The sequence below is a fragment of the Sciurus vulgaris genome, assembly GCF_902686455.1.
Source record: "Sciurus vulgaris genome assembly, chromosome: 14".
Classification (NCBI taxonomy): Eukaryota; Metazoa; Chordata; class Mammalia; order Rodentia; family Sciuridae; genus Sciurus; species Sciurus vulgaris.
Genome location: NC_136475.1, coordinates 25,366,181 through 25,383,702, shown reverse-complemented (window position 1 = coordinate 25,383,702; position 17,522 = coordinate 25,366,181). Strand labels below are relative to the sequence as shown.

At 41.5% G+C, this 17,522-nt stretch overlaps 1 protein-coding gene across 1 annotated transcript in view; it reads right to left on the bottom strand.

Annotated features, from left to right (window-relative positions):
* Positions 1-17,241, bottom strand: part of ANTXR1 (ANTXR cell adhesion molecule 1) — a 168,923-nt gene extending 151,682 nt beyond the window's left edge. Inside the window, 5 exon segments of the mRNA XM_079110856.1 lie at positions 10,998-11,078; positions 12,447-12,515; positions 14,999-15,078; positions 16,288-16,321; positions 16,972-17,241. Of these exon segments, the coding sequence (XP_078966982.1) occupies positions 10,998-11,078; positions 12,447-12,515; positions 14,999-15,078; positions 16,288-16,321; positions 16,972-16,992 (285 nt within the window). The 5' untranslated portion in view covers positions 16,993-17,241.
* Between the last annotated feature and the right edge of the window lie 281 nt (positions 17,242-17,522).

Here is a 17,522-nt window from a genome sequence, read left to right as displayed (position 1 = left end):
CTCTGCTCACCTGCCCCCCTGCCCTTCTCCAGCAATGTTCCAGGACTGGGGATTACTGGAATTCTGGGGCACTGTGACTTGTAATCCAAGATGACGACTGCCCCAACCTGAATGTTAGGATCTCCTGACCTCCCCAGTTCCTGTCTCATGGGCCATCTCAGCCACAGGCTTGCCATGACTGAGGGAGACAGTCACTCCTCCTGACATGTCTTCAGGGCGTGAGTGTCCAAACAGGCCCACATTTGAAGAATTAATTCAGAGGCAAAACCTTGGTGAATAGTGGGCATTGGAAAAACATAAAGCTATTTGTTTGATGTTGTAAATAAAATTCCTCAGGCATTTGACATCTCCCAAATAAGTCATTTTATCATCCATGACTAAAGGATTTCAAAATAGTCCAAGAACAAAAACTGAATGGTTAGCTTTATCCTGTCTCCATTTCCCAAGACACATACATGAAAATTTCAGGTACATAAGTTCCTGGATTTGGATCAATGTTTTTGAACCAACTGTAATATTTAACCAGGAATCAGTAAAAGAAATGCCAGTGAGTCTTTGACCACTGAGACACACTAACAGCGTTTGTCAAATATACACACACTATATTATTCTCTCAAAGTGTCTGCAATTAGCTGATAAATCTAAGGAGTGCATGAAGGGCCAAAAAATGTCAGCCAAGTGCTATGATTTCAATCAAGTAAAAACCACAGCTTTCCCAATCTTAATTGAAAACATCTGGAAGGATGTATTACAGCCAATAGAGTAAAATTTATCAGTGAGGGGATGGGCAGGATTTGTCTGGGACAGTGACTTCTATTGTTTTCAAATGTCTGCTTCCAAAAGGTAGAAGTCATAATGGTACTGAGTGCATTTGGGGGTGGGGTTTCCCTTGATTATTAGCAGCACAGTCATAGGGCAATCAGTCTGTCCTGAACTGAGGCAGACAGCAGATCATTGTAGGGACTGCAGACTGTAAGTAGCCATGGAGGAGGACACAGCTCTGGGGAATCACTAAAGGGAAATCACTGGATGGAATGGAAGAGACTCACACAGCGTCGAAGTAGTGACATCAGAAGTGAGGTATAATTGAAGACCAGGCCAAGACCACCATATTCTTCAGATACAATTTCATGTGAGGAGCTGGTTGGCCCTGACCCTGTGCTTCCCTGATCTATGCTCCTTGATGATTCTTTGAACTTTTCTAAACTCCATTTTGGGAAGCATTTAAACACACTGAGTAATAGTTTGGAATTTGGAATCAAATTTCTTGGCCTAACTCACTCATGAGCAGTGTGACCTTGGGCAAGCCCCATGACTTCTCTGAATCTCTTTCCTCATCTGTAAGAGTGGGATCATGATATCTTACCAAAAGAGTGAGCATAAAGTTATTGTGCTGGGAAGATTCAATGAGATCACACGGGCAGAGCACAGCACTGTGTCTGGAACCTGCTTATGTGCTTGATGAATGCTACCTATTATTACCAAGAACTTGGGCTCCAGAGACAGAGAAGAGATTTGAGCTCTGAATGTATTTATATTGAGATCCAAGCCCTACCACTTACTGGCCATGTAGACTTGGACAGGTTATTAAACCTCAGAATCTCAGCTTTCTCTTCCATAAAACGGAATAAGGAAAACATTGACTTCAAAGGGTCCAATGAAATAAGAGATGTGCATGCAGAGATATTGAGTTTGTAAATCAATTGAAGGTAGGTGATAAAACTCATGGGGGATTGGAGGTGAGGGAGAGAGTAAGATCAAGGCAAGCTGTAAGGTTTTTGTCTCATAGACAGAACTAGGCAAAATTGATTGCTCAACAGAGAGTTAACCCTTTGGCCACCAGCTGGCCTGTGCACTTCATGAAAATAAGGCACCGAGAAACATGCTCTGAACAACCTTGGTAAAGTCAGCAGGAGGACATTGGATGCATACTCAAAGAATGGTAGCTGTGTGTCATTAGTTACCACTGCTGCTAGGACCCTTAGACAGGAACTGCAGTTCACATATGTTTCTATCTCATCACTTGCTGTTGGCCTTGTGCTTAATCATATAGTGGAAACAAACTGAATCAATGTTAATGCTATTTTCCTGCCAACTTCTGGATAGATTTCAATAAGAAAATAGATGACAAAGCAGGTTTAAATCCATAAAGAACTAAACTCAATGTGTTGTTACTGGTAGGGTTACTTTCACCAACCTCATTGAATTATTGGGGGAGCAAGAGAGGCAGCAGATGGAAAAGGTCTTTGCAAAGTTCTAAGAGCTGTTTAATATATTTAAGTGAAATCCATTGTGGACCAGTCCAGGTTGTATTATAGAATTTGTTTTCTTTGGAGTCTAAAAATCTAATGTCCTTTGTCATAAAGTTCTCAGTTTATGCAGAGATTTATCAAGAATCCTTAAAGAACAGTGAATTTTCGCACAGTTATTAGGAATCTTCTTCCTTTTGATGGACATGTCCTTTAAAATTACTCTGCCTCTTTTCCCTATGAACAATCGGTCCTTACTTGGCCGGTTCCGTTGTGGTGTGGTTCATAATGGACCATCTTTATTCATTCATAGTATTGGGGACCTTTGCTTTCACATGTCTGCAGAAAGTCTTTTGGAGGATGTTCCTTGGTGTCTTACTGTGAGAGGAACATTCCAGTTTTAAGATGTCTGGAGCTTGAAGCAGGCTGGTTTGAGGATGGTTAGCTATCTGTTGGCAGGTTGCATCTGTTGAGTTCTCTTAAGACTAAAATCCTAGCAGCTCTTTTCTGTCCTGCTATCTCTGGGGTGCTACTAATTCAATGTAAACTCTGCCACTAAGTCCTGGTACTCTGACCAGTGCCGTATATCCCCATGCCTGCCCACAATTTAGTACAAACTACCATCCGTCAGAGGATTTATCATAGTTTATAATCATATATTTGCTTTTGATTGTTTGGTTGTTGTCTTTGTAGACTGTGAACTCTACCGGGCAAGGACTGGATTTGTTTTTACCCATTGCTATATCTACAACGCCTAACTGGGCACAGGTAGGCATTAAATGACTATTTATGGGTAAATAAATGAATAAATGGCACACGTTCTTCAGGGCTTTATAAACTGGCATTATAGCACATTATGTATTAGCTTCCCTTTTTTGTCTTGGAAGTAGAATCAGAAGGTAATCTGAATGCAAGGCCGTAGTCTGCATCCTGTAGGGACTGGCTCTTCATGTTAAGTGCAGTCACTTTGGAGAACTGCCTTCGTGGGAGGACTGCTTCATTTCCTCCATTTCTTCAATGGTTAATCTCTTCAACAACTATGGTAAGGGTATCATTCCCCTGAAGGTCTAGGTAGGCCTGCTTTGTAAAAGGCCTTGACCCCTTTACTTGAGAAAAAAATGTAGAAGTCTGTGTTAGGTGGGTGGGGCCCAGGCTCCCCAGAAAGTCCACATGTACTATCATAGCCAATGGCAGAAAGCACGTTGGATTAGCCTGGGGATCACTGCTTTTAGAAACATCCACGTAGCGTGGGACATACAAGTGGCTCCTCTATACATTCAAGATTCTCAATGTTGCTCCAGTGAATTTTGGAACAATTTAATCTATAATTTATTAGTAAAATGTTAAAAAAAGACATATTCACTTTTCCTAATTAAATTCCACTCTGCGCTTCAAATTCCACTCCACCTCTATTGTTAACAATGGCCATTATCCTAAGTTCATGTCAGTTCTACGGAATCTGACTCTAAAATAGAAATCGAAAATTACCACACACATCTCTCTGGGATTCATACATGCTTTTATGTATGCTGGGGTCATTATACCAAATAAAGACGCTTACATGCACAAAGCACATTGGTCAAGGTTACAGGATTTTAAAACAAAGCTTTTTTCTCAAAACGTGCAGAAGTTTTTGCTGAGGAAGGGTGCTCCAACTCGCTTAAACAAGGGCTGTTCTTCTCTCTTAGTTTCACACCCAATGAGTCTGGAGAAGTGAAGGACAAACAAGCTTTTTGAAACTGAGGAAATTCTTCTTTTTCCCTCTAAACTATTTTTTCTTTCCTATTTTCAGAAGGAAAGCTCAGATAGCTGTGAACTCCAAAACGTGGTTTATTAGTAAGATGAGCTTGTGGAACTTGTGCTGGTGAAGTGGAGGTCCTTCCTTGGAGCTGATTTTATTCTAAAATGCTGCTGCTGCTTTTACAATGGTGCTTATCAGATTCCTAGTCTGAGGAGGAGCTGCAGAGGAGTGGGATAGGCCCCCTCTGCATCTTTGGGCCTCACATCTTTGGACCTCTGTCAAGCTATGGGAATTTGTATTACTCTGGGGCTTTTTTTTTTTTTTTTTTTTGGGGTGCTGGGGATCGAACCCAGGGCCTTGTGCTTATAGCACAAGCACTCTACCAACTGAGCTATCTCCCCAGCCCCATGGGGCTTTTAATAAGCTGAATAGAAACAATAGCTTAGGAGAAGTGCCTGGCCCAAGCATCTGCAAAGTCTGAGTCTAATTAATGACTGCTGAGGCAAACGACTTTTTTTTTTCTTTCTTTCTTTTTAAGATTTTTCTGCCCCGCTACAGAAACTACAATTGATTCTATTATGTTTTGTATCCAGGCCTGGCAATGTGAATCGAGTCCCGAATGCCATCTTTTCTAGATGCAATCTTGGAAGAGAGAGTGGGGGAAGGACTGAGGGGATTTTTACAAGAAACAGAGCCACTGAACTGCCCATCTGTTATGCAGGGTAGGTCTTCCATGGGTCACGAATACCATGCAGTTCTCTGGGCTGCTTTATAATTAATAAACATGCCAAGCACAGTGCCGGAAATATGAAACATGGGCAGACTCTGCAATTGCACCATTTAGCATCTGTCTGCAGGGAACGGTGTATGGCATGGCAGTGATCCAAGTGTCAAGCAAGTGACTCCGAGGATGGATGCTACTGAGGTTCAAGGCATCAAGAGTAGGTGGTGGAGGAGAGACCAGGGCAGGGTCCCTGGAGGAGACTCTGAGCAGTGCCCTGGGGGTGAGACAGGCCTTGAGACAGGATCAGGATGTGGCAAAGGGGCAGGGGATTTCCACCAATGACAGATTAACCTGATTTAAGAGAAGGGCTGCCACCGCCAAATGTGCCTGCCTCCTGTCTGCTAATCCTGCAAAGAGCACCAGTTCCATATTCAGACACATCTTGGGAATGTGACATGGATTTTGATTGGAAAGAAACTCTTATCAGTGCCTGGTGGGGTCTTGGAAGGTCTGGTGGGAGGCAAGGCTGGCAGACAGACTTTGCCTTTCGTCACAGTTTTTCTAGGGCCTGGGCCAGAATTTGGTGGGTACATTCCTTCTAACCTTCCCACCAGTGAAAGGGAGAAATCAGCACAGGATCAAGTTTTTATTAAAAAAAAAAAATTATATATACCATGGACCAGACTTCTCCTCAGTTTTGATGATCTTACAGATTTCCTGATAATAAGGATGTTTATGCCAAAGCTTGCAAAAATTCTTGCAGACGCTGTTGTGTTTGCTCAATGCTAGCTGTTGATTGTAGATCAAACATGCAGAAAGCTCTACATGCTGACTCACCCTTTTATTAATAGGAAGCCAAACCAGGATTAAATAGGGCAGGAAAGTCCTCTAGGTGGACATGGCTTGGTACCAGCAGCTGGGTTCTCCATGATCCCGGTTCCAGGCACTGCCCTCAACTGCACACAAAGTGGGACAGCTGAGAGAAGGCATCATGGTAATCGGGTCAAGTGTAGGGATTCAAAGCTGCCAACCCATTTCAGTGTTATCTGCACCCAGCTTTCATGCAGATTCCTGTTTCACTGCCCACAGCACTTTAAAAAAGAGACAAAGACACTGGAACCTTTGCCTCATATTTTCATATAAGGGTTGGTGCTAAATTCACCAGTTGTGGTCAGTGGAAATTCCCTGAAGAAGCCACAAAAGGCAAAGAAATAGCTTCTTCCTTTATAGCTTTATGGCTTATAGGGCTATGAGCTTCCAACCATCCACATTTTTCCTTAAAATTTTATTAATCTATTCTGCAAAAGCTCATAAGAGGTAGAGTCCTGTGCATGTGTGGGAGGGAAGGTGTTCCTTTCTGTCTGAACGTGCCCCTCCATGATCTTTGTAGCCTTTTCGGGCTATGGGAATTTTTATTACATTGGGACATTTTCATTCACTGAATAGAAATAATAGCTTAGGAGAAATGCCTGGCCTGAATGTCTGCAAAGTCTGAGTCTAATTGTCAAATTGTCACCTTCTCATGATGATGGAACTTCATCCGGTGAACAGTAGTCGAGATTTTTGGAGGTGCTTTCTACCAGCAGCAAAAGGCAAAGAGCTCCCTACCCACCCACCATGCACCCAGACCAGGCCGCAGGGATTCTGGTCCTGCCTCTGCTGGGGGACTCTGAATTGTGTCAAGCCATTTCACATTTCTGGGTCTCTGTGTCTTCCTCTTTGAAATGGAGCTGCTTCCTGGCCTACCCACATTATTCAGTAGAGCTGTGTGGTCTCTCCCATCATTAGAGACAGACCTGGTCTATTCTGGGTCATGACTCACTGTGCTGGGTGAACCTGAAAAAGTGAGTCAATCTCTTTGAACTTATAGTATCTACTTTATAACAACAGCAATTGGTGCTTGTGAGAATCTGATGATTATGTAAAATGATTTGCATGCTGCCTGCCACTCACTAACTGGTGGGTTTTATTATTATTTTTTTACCTTTGTAAGGAAACAGAGGCAGGAGAAAGCATGGGCTCTGGGGTCATGGAACTGGGTTCCCTCTCTGCTCTCCCCTGTAGAGCTCTGTGCTCTTGGATGGGTTTTCTGGCTTTAGTTTCTTCACCTATACAATGTGGATAAAGATATTTACCTCAGGGTAATGGTGAGTTTTATAAATGGAATAGTAGTAAGTGGGATAAAGGGTGAATTCTTGATCTCCAAGTAAAATTTTGGTTTCCTTCTGCCTTTTCTCTGTCTTCCATCAGTGAGAGATTAAAGTGGAAAACAATCAACAGCACTTTGAAAAATAACCCATTCTATAAAGCTGACATCGATGTACTTCTGCCTTAGAGGAGAGAGGATTAAGAAACTGTGAAAGACCAAGAAGGCACCAGATTTAAAGCATTAGGAGACTTGAGTTTATCCACCTGGATGACCATCCCTGGATAATCAGCTCCTGGTGATCCAGTGGTGACTTCCCATTTCCTCAGAAATGCACAGCTGAACATCAGAGGGGGCAGGATCTCTGGAGCCAGACCTGGGTTCAAATTCTCCACTCAGCCACTATGTGTGGGCAGACAAGGAGGTTTATCCAAGCTTCCTGCAGCTCAGTTTCCTCACCTGTACGATGGGGATATAAATCTTTCTCCTGGGAGTGGCTGGGGAGATCCAAGCTGAGGAGCCAGTGGAGAAAGATGCTCAGTAAGTCAGTGGTGTCTCTTCACACAGGCACAGACCTGGTGTCTACGGATTCTGAGTGCTTGGGTGCTCATCATGCGCAGGGGACATGGACAAGATGCTACAGTGTCTAGATTTCCTGAGCCTCGACTGCAGCCACGATTGCTCTATTGTCAGATTCTGCATCTGGCTGTAAGTCCCAGCTGTTCTTAAAGTCAGTTCCATGGCCTCTAGTTCCATCTGCTTTTTCACTTCATCTTCTGTCATTCTCCACCTTTGATATTCCTCTTTCACTCTTTTGCACCGTCTGAGGACGGTGTTCTGACAAGAACATCGTAGCTATGCTCTTCTGATGGATGGCTCTGTTTCATCCTTTGGTTTATCCCTTCAAACGAGCCTGGCTTCGTTTGAATATTCTCAAAATACTCTTTTATACCATTTATCACAATTGTAATTTTATACATTTATTTAGTTGTTTTTATGTCTCTCCCATCAGATCGTAAGCTCCACGGGAAGGGCCTCTACCTGACTGAGTTGTAACTGGATAGCCAGGAAGGTTATCAATGAGTCTGTGATGGTATATGAATATTCATCCCTGCATCTTCATTTGAGGTTTGAAAATACAATCTCTGTGGGCAGAAAACTTCGTGAACAGTTTGAGCATATTAGAAGCTCCTCTGCGATCTTATTTTGAATAATTAAGCCCAGTCCTATTTTATTATGAGAAAATTACCAGCCACAAAACAACGTCCATGGAAACAAGCTGGAATAGATGCTTCAGATGGGAAAAAATGAGGGCTTTCTTTTCGGTATCCAGAAGGGGAAATGAACCTACTTCTTAAAAATAGTTTAGCCTGCTTTTAGGCAATAATTATTTCTGTCTGACTTGAGAAAGATGAGCCCCGCTGTTCCTGTCCCTGTTTCTCTGTCCAAGCAAACCAACTAACGACTGCCATAAACATGGGTTGCAAGTACCGCGAGGATCAAAACCACTAGTCTAACTCCCAGATAAACGCTTGCAAGAATGTTATCATTCAGCTAAATGTTCAGAGACTGAAGTCTCAAATTATTTTTCTTCCCTTTCTGGGACACTCTTGCACTCAGCTTCTAACACATCCTTGGAGTTATTTCTGTTTGGGAATGAGGGGATTTTTACAAACATCCGGGCTCACGTTGAACATGAGTGAGCTATTAAGCTAAAATATTCAAGGACAACACTGATTTATGCAGATAAAAAGATTCTGATTATTTTTGTAGGAACCAGCTCTTGAACGTTAGGCACATGGCCCATAAGAAACTTCAAAGAGATAAAGAGATGTATAAAACGATGTATCCCTGTCATCTGAAGGTAGGTCTATGTCACTTCCCGATACTGCTGCTGTTGTGGCCAATCTCCTGCCTATGTAAACAGACACTGCCAATAATATTCTCCTTAAATCCACTTGTTGCGTGTTTCAAATGTACCAGTTACTTTGTGAAGGACTAGAAGAAAGGCACTCAAAGACTCCAGACATGAAAAAATGAATTGGAGGTAGAAATGCAAATTATCCTGATTTGATCTGTACATGTTATATATGTGTAGAAAATACCACACTGTATCCCGTAAATAAGTAAAACTGTTACATGTAAATTGGAAATAAAAAATAAAATTTTAAAGATGTTTCAGTGATACCACCCACTGCCTATAGGTCAAAGTAAAACCCTTTCAAGGCTTTTGTAAATTTGCTCCAATCCAATCAATGTCCAGATTTATTTTCCATTATTTCTGAAACTTTCCCATAAGCAGTCAGGTATTATCACTATTATCTCCTAAAGACTCCCAGCTCTTTTCCAGTGTCTGGGAAAGAGAAAGGTCCTGCCATCTCCTCTGGTGCCACCCACCGACCCCCTGCTGAGCTTTCAGTGAGCTAGGTACTTTCTCATGAAGATTCTCACCAAAATAATCCACCTCTGAGCTTCTAGAGGACTCATGGTCAGCCCCCAAGTCCTGCTGTCAATCATATTTTGCATTGTTGGATTGTTCTTTTATATGTATTGTAGTTCTTGGTGCTTATAACCAAGTGTGCTACAGTGATCCTGTAAATTATTTGGAGCAAGACACATAACTGGACCCATATTGGGTCTGATTCTTTTCTATCCTTTGAATAATTTACACTTTTTGGCTAAGGTAGTTTGGGCTTTTGCTCCTCGCCAACAAATACATCTTCAATAAGAAAACCATCATTTGTACACATTTAAGGTGAGAATTTCCAATCTGAAATGGGATTACTTTTCAGTTTTGAAAACTTATGGTCACATAATCAGAGTTCTAAAAGTACACTTGGTGCACTTATTCTTTAAAAATGAGATTTAAATATGCAGATTTCTTGGATCGACCTCCGCTGACTGCAATAGAATCTTCTGGGAATAGGGTCCAGGGATTGGTATTGATTCTCATGTGATTTTTATGCACATTCAAGAAAGCTTTGATGGGGATGGAAAATGGGAGAAAAAAAATGATTACTGTACCTTGAGTACCTATTATATGCATGGAGAAATACTAGGTATGTCACCAATATCCTTAAAATCCTCCAACAAGACTATGATGTAAGTTTAATCATCAGCCCCTTTTTACAAATAAAAAAACAAGTATCCAAGGATCTGTAAGTGGTGAGTGCTTGGGTCAGCATTGAAACTCTGGACTGACCAGCTCCCAAATCCTTTCTTCTTGATTTGCTGTCCACTCTGCTGAAGCTCCTAGCAATCCTTGGAGGCAGGCAATGCTGGAGACATCTGAGGTTGCTCTGGGGGAGCTGGCAGATCCTTAGGGCCCATCTAATAACCCCGAGATCAAGATGCCCTTAGGACATCTTAGGAGGACGGTGCTCCTCTGAGCTCTAAATTTGCATCCTGAAGCCCAAGTCTGGAGCCTGGTGAGCTTCCTCTGATAATTAGTATACCAGTCTGGTCACAAACTAAAGGTATAGGCTATAGCACTCTAAACCTCATTACAGGTGCAGCATTACAGGTACACACTGGCCTGCCAGCGGAGGCTGTGAAAATCAGCGGCATCTAATATTCCAGCTGGACCAAGGGCCTGACCTGTGCGTGGAAGGTGGAGAAGAGAGGCTCTTGGATCCAGTATCCTGCTCATCCTCCAGGAGAAGGGCTACAGAATACCATATGTGTGTGAAGGAGGGCTGGTGACTGTGCAGACTCCGGACAACACTGAAGCCCCATGAGAGGTCTAATGCAGGGGTTCTCAACCTTGGCTAACCATTAGATCCAGCTTGTGTTCAGTCACGGCTGGGAAAGCTGAGGTCAGTCAAGTGCTAACCAATAGTCTGTCCAGTAGGACAGGTGAGAGGCTGCGTAAAGTTTGCTCACTGCCAAACTTTTGGGTAGGGACCTCTTCAATCTTTAGTATTCCATTTTAGAGTAGAATGGGCACAGGAGAATGAAAAGAAGCATGCACGAAAAACCAAAGGGAGACTTGGGACTTGGCAGACCCAAAGATCACATGGAGGAACATGCTCTCAAGCAGAAAAACACCAGCCTCAGAAAGAGGGGACAGGGGTATCTGTTGCAGATTGGGGATGGAAAGTGCCGGCATGTCCACCTCAGAGGAAGAGCCCTACTCACGGAGTGTATGATGCCCTGCAGTGCCTGGAAGCCGTCATTCACTGGAAACACGTGATCCTTACTGTCTGCAATGCGGGCCAGCTGAGAACACAGAGAACATGAATCACACGGAGCCATGTCAGGGGAGCATGTGGAGAATTTAGGGAAGCTATTGGGTTTAGGGGCCCCACTTATTTCTAGAACCCAGAGGAATGTAAGGGCCCCAGCAGGGTCATGGGCGTTTCTGAAGAGCCTTTGGCAGTAATGTGCTTACCAGTGATCCTTCTGGAGCAGACCTGAGGGGCAGCTCCAGTCTTTACATTTGTTTTAGTACTTTTCTCTTTGGGAGCAGAGGTAAGATTGTCCAGATGGATGAACATTTGGCCTGGGTTGATATATTTATGTACTTGGGGACATGCCATTGGCTCATTTTTCTCCCATTCACCCAAATTCCTGTTGGCAACTTTATTTGAATCAAACAGACTCAAGTTTCCTTGCAGAGCAACTTTGAAAAGAAATTCAGGCTTTGGTGTTGGGTTAGATCAATAAATGTGGACCCCAAAATTTCACTCAAACTGCTCACAAAGGAATGGCCAATTGCTTTAACTACTCTTGCTTTATGAGGCAGAGGGCGGAAGGCAAGGAGAAGTTGATCTGAGAGCTTTATCAACCCCCATCTTTGTGTAGTTTGGGGAGTGCCCCAGTCAGAGTCAGTGCTGGTGTGCATGGTTTTAAAAATAGCTCTTATTTATTTATTTTTTTACTGATTGCAAAAAGTAACATGTATTCATTGTGAAAACTTGGGAAAAACCAAGAGAGTTATAAAAAGAAAGTAAACATTACTCATAATCCTTCTATGTGTATCTATATTTTTCTATCTGTATCTATCTTTATTAACAATTACATATATCCATATATAACTTTTCATACCTTTTCAGTGCAAATACAAATTTATTCTAAAAGTAGGCATTTACTATTTTATTCTTTGCAATCCTGTTTAATTTACTGAACAATCATAGGCATTTTCTTATGCCATTATAACAAAAAGAAATTAGGAACTATGTGTGAGGCACATTTATTTCAGTCATTAGCGAGTTTTCATGATTTACTTGTGTGTACTTGTGCACACCTTTGGGCCTGCTGATCCAATTATTTCTATTTTTGTATTGACAATGCATTGTATTTTTTATAGCAAAAAAAATGGTTGTTATTTTAAATGTTCTAAAAAAAGGTTTTCAAGTTAATTCAGATCTGTTTTGACACCTTGGCAGTGTAATGCTTACTCCGATGTCAACCAGGAAAGACGCTGCTTAAATGGGTCATGTTGAAGACCTCAAAAAATGATTTCACATTCTTTACACATCCAATAAATCCTTCCTGCTTAGCATTTGTGGAAAAATAACCTAAGGCGTATCTATCCTGCTGATGCACCCTCTATACTGAGTACATGTTAGAGATTCACGAACATACCTGTGTTTCATTGAAATCTTTGACACCAACACAGTAAACAATTGCACCCAGATCTCGGGATCTGTTAGCCTGGGCAGGGAAACAAAGGGCATTAGAAAGAGAAGCAGCAGCAAGCCTACTTCTCTTGGATTCATCAGACTAGCTACAACAGTTAGGAATTTATTGAGCACCTACTATGTGCCAGGTACTACACTAGAGATCACATTCTAACTTAATGCACAGTAGACAGGGGTGGGGGGTGATGGCTCCAATGGGAAGTGCTGGGAAAGATCTCTGAAGTGGAGTCTTGAGAAGGACTTTGAAAGGCAAGAGGAGGAAAGGGAAACTGCTGGCTAAGATAAGTCATATTCAAAATCCTGGCATATGAGCACCTTTCCATGCCTCTAATGGATTTTTATGGAAACATATTTCTTTGTAATGGCAACATAGTATCACAAGAGAATGTCATATTTGGAACCAGATATACCTGAGTTGGATGGTTGACTTTACTTTGAAAAGTGGTTTGGGGATTAAACGAGATAATATTAAAAAAAAAGCAGAGCTTATTCTATAAGGCCTTGATCAATGTAGATGCCACATACATCAGCATCCCCTGTGAATAAGGCTTTTTTTATTTCAATGGAATAAATTGGTTTAATAGTAAGTCCATATTTGGAAAGTAAACCCAATTTATTATGTTGTCCTCTCACTAATCAATCATTGAAAGGGAAACATAATAAATAACATTGGGGTTTAGGCTTGACTTTAATATTTGATTTATTAAAGGCTCCAATATTTGATTTCCAGCTTCTCCCATGTTTCACAACAGAAAACAAAACTTGGAAATCCTTGGCCTATACAGTAGGTGCTCAGCAAGTAATCAATAGTGAGCATATAGTAAGTGCTCAATATGTGCATGTTGATTTGTGTTATCCCTCCCTACCCCGATACGCCAACCTATTTGTATCTAACACTGAATTCTAGAAGCAATAGAAACATCTCTTTTTAAAATTCATGTTAGAAACATTGGTGGTGGCTTTACGGATACAATAAATGTTTAGACTTAGTCTAGTACCAACCTTATGTGCAACAACTCTGCTCTCCTCTAGCTGGGTTTTCCATAGAATTATCAACAATGGGAAAGTTTAATTTCTTTGTATCTTGAGTTTTATCTCTTTTGTAAAGTTTTCTTCTATTGGCATTGGCATTCCAAATATTTTTCCAAGTCTGTATGTACCATACCTAAAATTCTTTTCTACTAACCCCTATTTTAAGCCACGGACACTCATTATTTATTTTATTTTCAGTTCTTCCCTTATGAGGGTTTTTACTTTATTTGGCTGTTATTTAGTGCCCAAATAAGCCATTTTGCATTCCGATCACATATTTTGACCTTAGAATATAGAAATGTATCATTTCCCAAATACGTAGGGGTGTCTGTCACATGAGCTTGAGTCTCTCCCCATGCTGAGCCATCCTCTGTTCCAGCCGGAGGAGGGAGCTAATGAAGCCAAACATTATTGCACTGTGAGACCCATGAGGGCAGCAACAGCATCTTGCTCACCCATGTCTCTCTTGTCTAGACGACAGCCCAGCACATGCCAAGCTCTGAGTGAGTGAACGAATAGATACTTCACACTGGCAGGGGAGCTAAAATTGAACTCAGTTGTAGTCAAGGGCTTGAGGCGAGCATAATGCTACAACAAAATCCTCTCCAGACCCGGCATCTCCCGCCCTCACTACCTTTTCCCCACCTGTGTTCCTTTCTACCCTGGCCTGTGTCACTAATGAGGCTTCAGTTCATTCCCACAGCTAACGTGATTCCTTCGTATACAGTTCAAATCCAGAACATGAGTGAAAAGCATTTCCTAAGTGTAAATATAACTACAATTCCCGAGTAAACCTCTTTTTTAAGTCATCTGGAAGCTTCATTTAGAGAATTCCTTCACTTGCTTTGAGGAATATTTTGAGAAGACATCAAAGGGAAAAGAGAAATACAGACGGAGAGATTACAATGAACTTTGTCACCGATTGCTGTTTAAATTTGGCTCTTGGAGTGATAATCTCAAAGGTTAGCACCTTTAGACAAGACTGGCTCTTACATATTTTGAGCAGTTCTTTCTCTTCCTCTTATTTTAGTAAAATAATATAGGGTTATGTCAAAACTGCTAAAGCAATACAATGTCTCGAATAAAGGCACAATAGATATTTTTTATCCCTCAAAGCACAAAGCAATATGCAAAATTTTGAAAGGGGAAAAACATTCACCATGTGAAAGACATAAAAATTCACTGTAAAAAAATGAATTATTATGATTGTTTTTACATCTGAAACTATTTCATTCAGAGGTTTTACAGGGAGCATCTATCGCTTTGCCTGAGTAAAGAGGCTCATTTCAAAGAGTGTAGCACACTTCAGAGAGAAGCCGTTTCAAGATTTCTAGATTTTGTTTATTTTATTGGGGTGCTGCAGATTGAACCCAGCGCCTTGCGCATGGTAAGCACATGCTCTACCACCGAGGTACCTCCCTGCCCCCAGGTATGTGTTTGGACACAGGCGGGGCCATTACTTACCTCCCTCTCTGAATAGAAAAAGAGATCTTCATGGAGTTCCCCATCAGTCAAAGCAATGATGACGCTTGCTGTCCTGTACCCTGCTCGAAACAACACAGGGGTACTCAGTCATCCTGCCTCCTTGGAAACCCCCTCTCAGCCCTGGGATTTGATCTCTTATAATCTGAACTACCCAGAAGTCAATATTGTGAGAACCACCAGCCTCTCTTTTGGGCCTGGAAGCAATTCCAGGTTGGAGAATGCTTCATCAGGATAGCCTCAAGGAGGAATAAATTTGGCTTCTGGTTTCTCAGTCCCATCTCTACAAATGTTCAGAAATGGTCACTGACTCAATAGCTGGTAACAGCTCCAGTGAGCCACGGGTGATTACTTTTTGCTAGCAGCACACGTGACTGTCACCCAGGCCTCTCCCACTGGGCTTTACTGGTCCCTCTCACATGCTGTAGTTGACCACATATACCATCCCCTGAACACAGTTTGGCAAAAAGTAATAGGCATCATGATTTACAGGCTGACAGAAAGTGTTATGGCAGTGGGCAAAACTTACTAGAATTTTGTTATTTAGACTTCTAGTAACAATGCTCATTGTTGACTTACATTAGCAAGTTTTGGTGTTGATTCTGGGTGCCTTCTATTTCTTGCAGTTTAAAGTCAAACAGGAAGTGGATATTTCTACAGGCCTAGCAGGAAAATCCCTACTATAATACTGATTCTTTTTAAAGAGATTTGCTTGAGATAAAGCATACCCCTGAAAGATACTGTAGATATAATAGCTAAAATGATAACAAATTTTATCAATATTTCTATTGCTAGACACTCTACTAAGTATATTTTATGCATTTTTCATCATTAAATGAAAAAAATGTTTAAACCAAACTAGCATCTTGATCGTAATATATTCAATCACAGTAATGAAGAGGCCTGGAGCTCAGAGAAGGACAAGGGAACAAGATTTGACATAAAAATCCAAGACTTTGCTAACCCATTCAAGCATTTACTACTTTAATGAACTCAATATGCAAAATCATTCATAAGAATTACAGACTGTGGTCATAATGGGATCTTAATTACTTTTATGTAACTCTATTGGTACCACCAGGACAGTAGAATTTGATCTGGTATGTATCATTTTTCTATGCATTCTTTTTTGGTAATGAAGTATGTGTCCAAGGATTATAGACAATATCATACAAGTCTTTTGAAACATGAAAAAATTACTAAGACATTTTTTTCAGAAACACAGAAAAATGTTAAATATTTCTTAGTGGTAATTTATACCACAGTCTTACCTTGACTGTTTTCATAATAAATCTGCTCACTGGCCTGAAAAACACATGAACAAGTTATCAGACATACAATTACTATTCGTCACTACAAAAACCATGATGTGTAATAGGCTGTAGTGTTGGCTATGCAGCCAGGGTCCAGTCTTGATTCTTTGTGTAATTCACCCAGGTCTCATTCAGATATCAATGGATAATATCCAAGTAAAGTTACTCTAACTCTTAAGAGATGGAATTGTGATCATGGATCAATGTCTTGACTTCTCAGAGTCTAGCACAGCTAGACAGCAAGAAAATCCCTACCATAATACCCATTTGCTTGAGATAAAGAAAGGCTTTAACATCACTTAAAGTTGAAGGCACTGAAATTCTCTCTCAATCACTAATGCTGCCATCCAACTAAGATCCCTTTAGGAATTAGGGGACTTGGATGTGGCATGAGTCATGAGTGACATCTATCGTTAGTTAACAAGGCCTTCATCAGTCTTAGTGAAGAAAGAAGGAAATTCATTTCCTTAATTCGGGATATAGTTACCAGTGTCCAAGCTTATAGGGAGAAAAATTGCCTCATCTTGCCATTGGGTGTTATTCGATCCCTCTAAGATATGTGCTTTATTTCACCAGTCATTCCTATGTTGATATTTCAACATCACACTTTATATTTGAGGTTAAAAACGGTCTTAAAATTACCCTTTCAAATCCTTCATGCATATAAGTGTCTCCTCCTGGCAGAACCTTCTGGAGTTCTTCTAGGCCTTGACGGATCTGTTCTCTGAAATCCAAAGATACCCTGTTAGTCTTCTAACAGCACTGCTTACTTTGCTGTTGACAGTCTTAAGGTGCTGGTCATCTTATTTCTGCGACCACTGCTGTATTGCCCCAACAGTCCTACAGCAAACATCAGAGGGAAAGTCTTTGTCTTACATTGTCCATTCAGGGTTGGCCACAGCACAGGATGAGTGAGATTTCAAGGACTGAAGGAAGGGCCCCTTCGGCAAGAAGCTCGGTTTGCTCCTAAAAGTTTCCTTTCCCATAACAGGGGCAAAGTTTTCATCCTGTGTTGGAAATGAGTCTTAAAACACAACTGCCCTGGAGGGGACACACAGCAACACACGCAAAGGGCAAGTCGCTCATGTGAACCAGAAAAAAAGGCAGCTGGCGGAAGGCCACAGCAAGGCCACGGGCGGGGTTGGGGGAGGCGTCCAGAGCAAATGCTGCCACATGCCGGTTGCGCCAAAGGA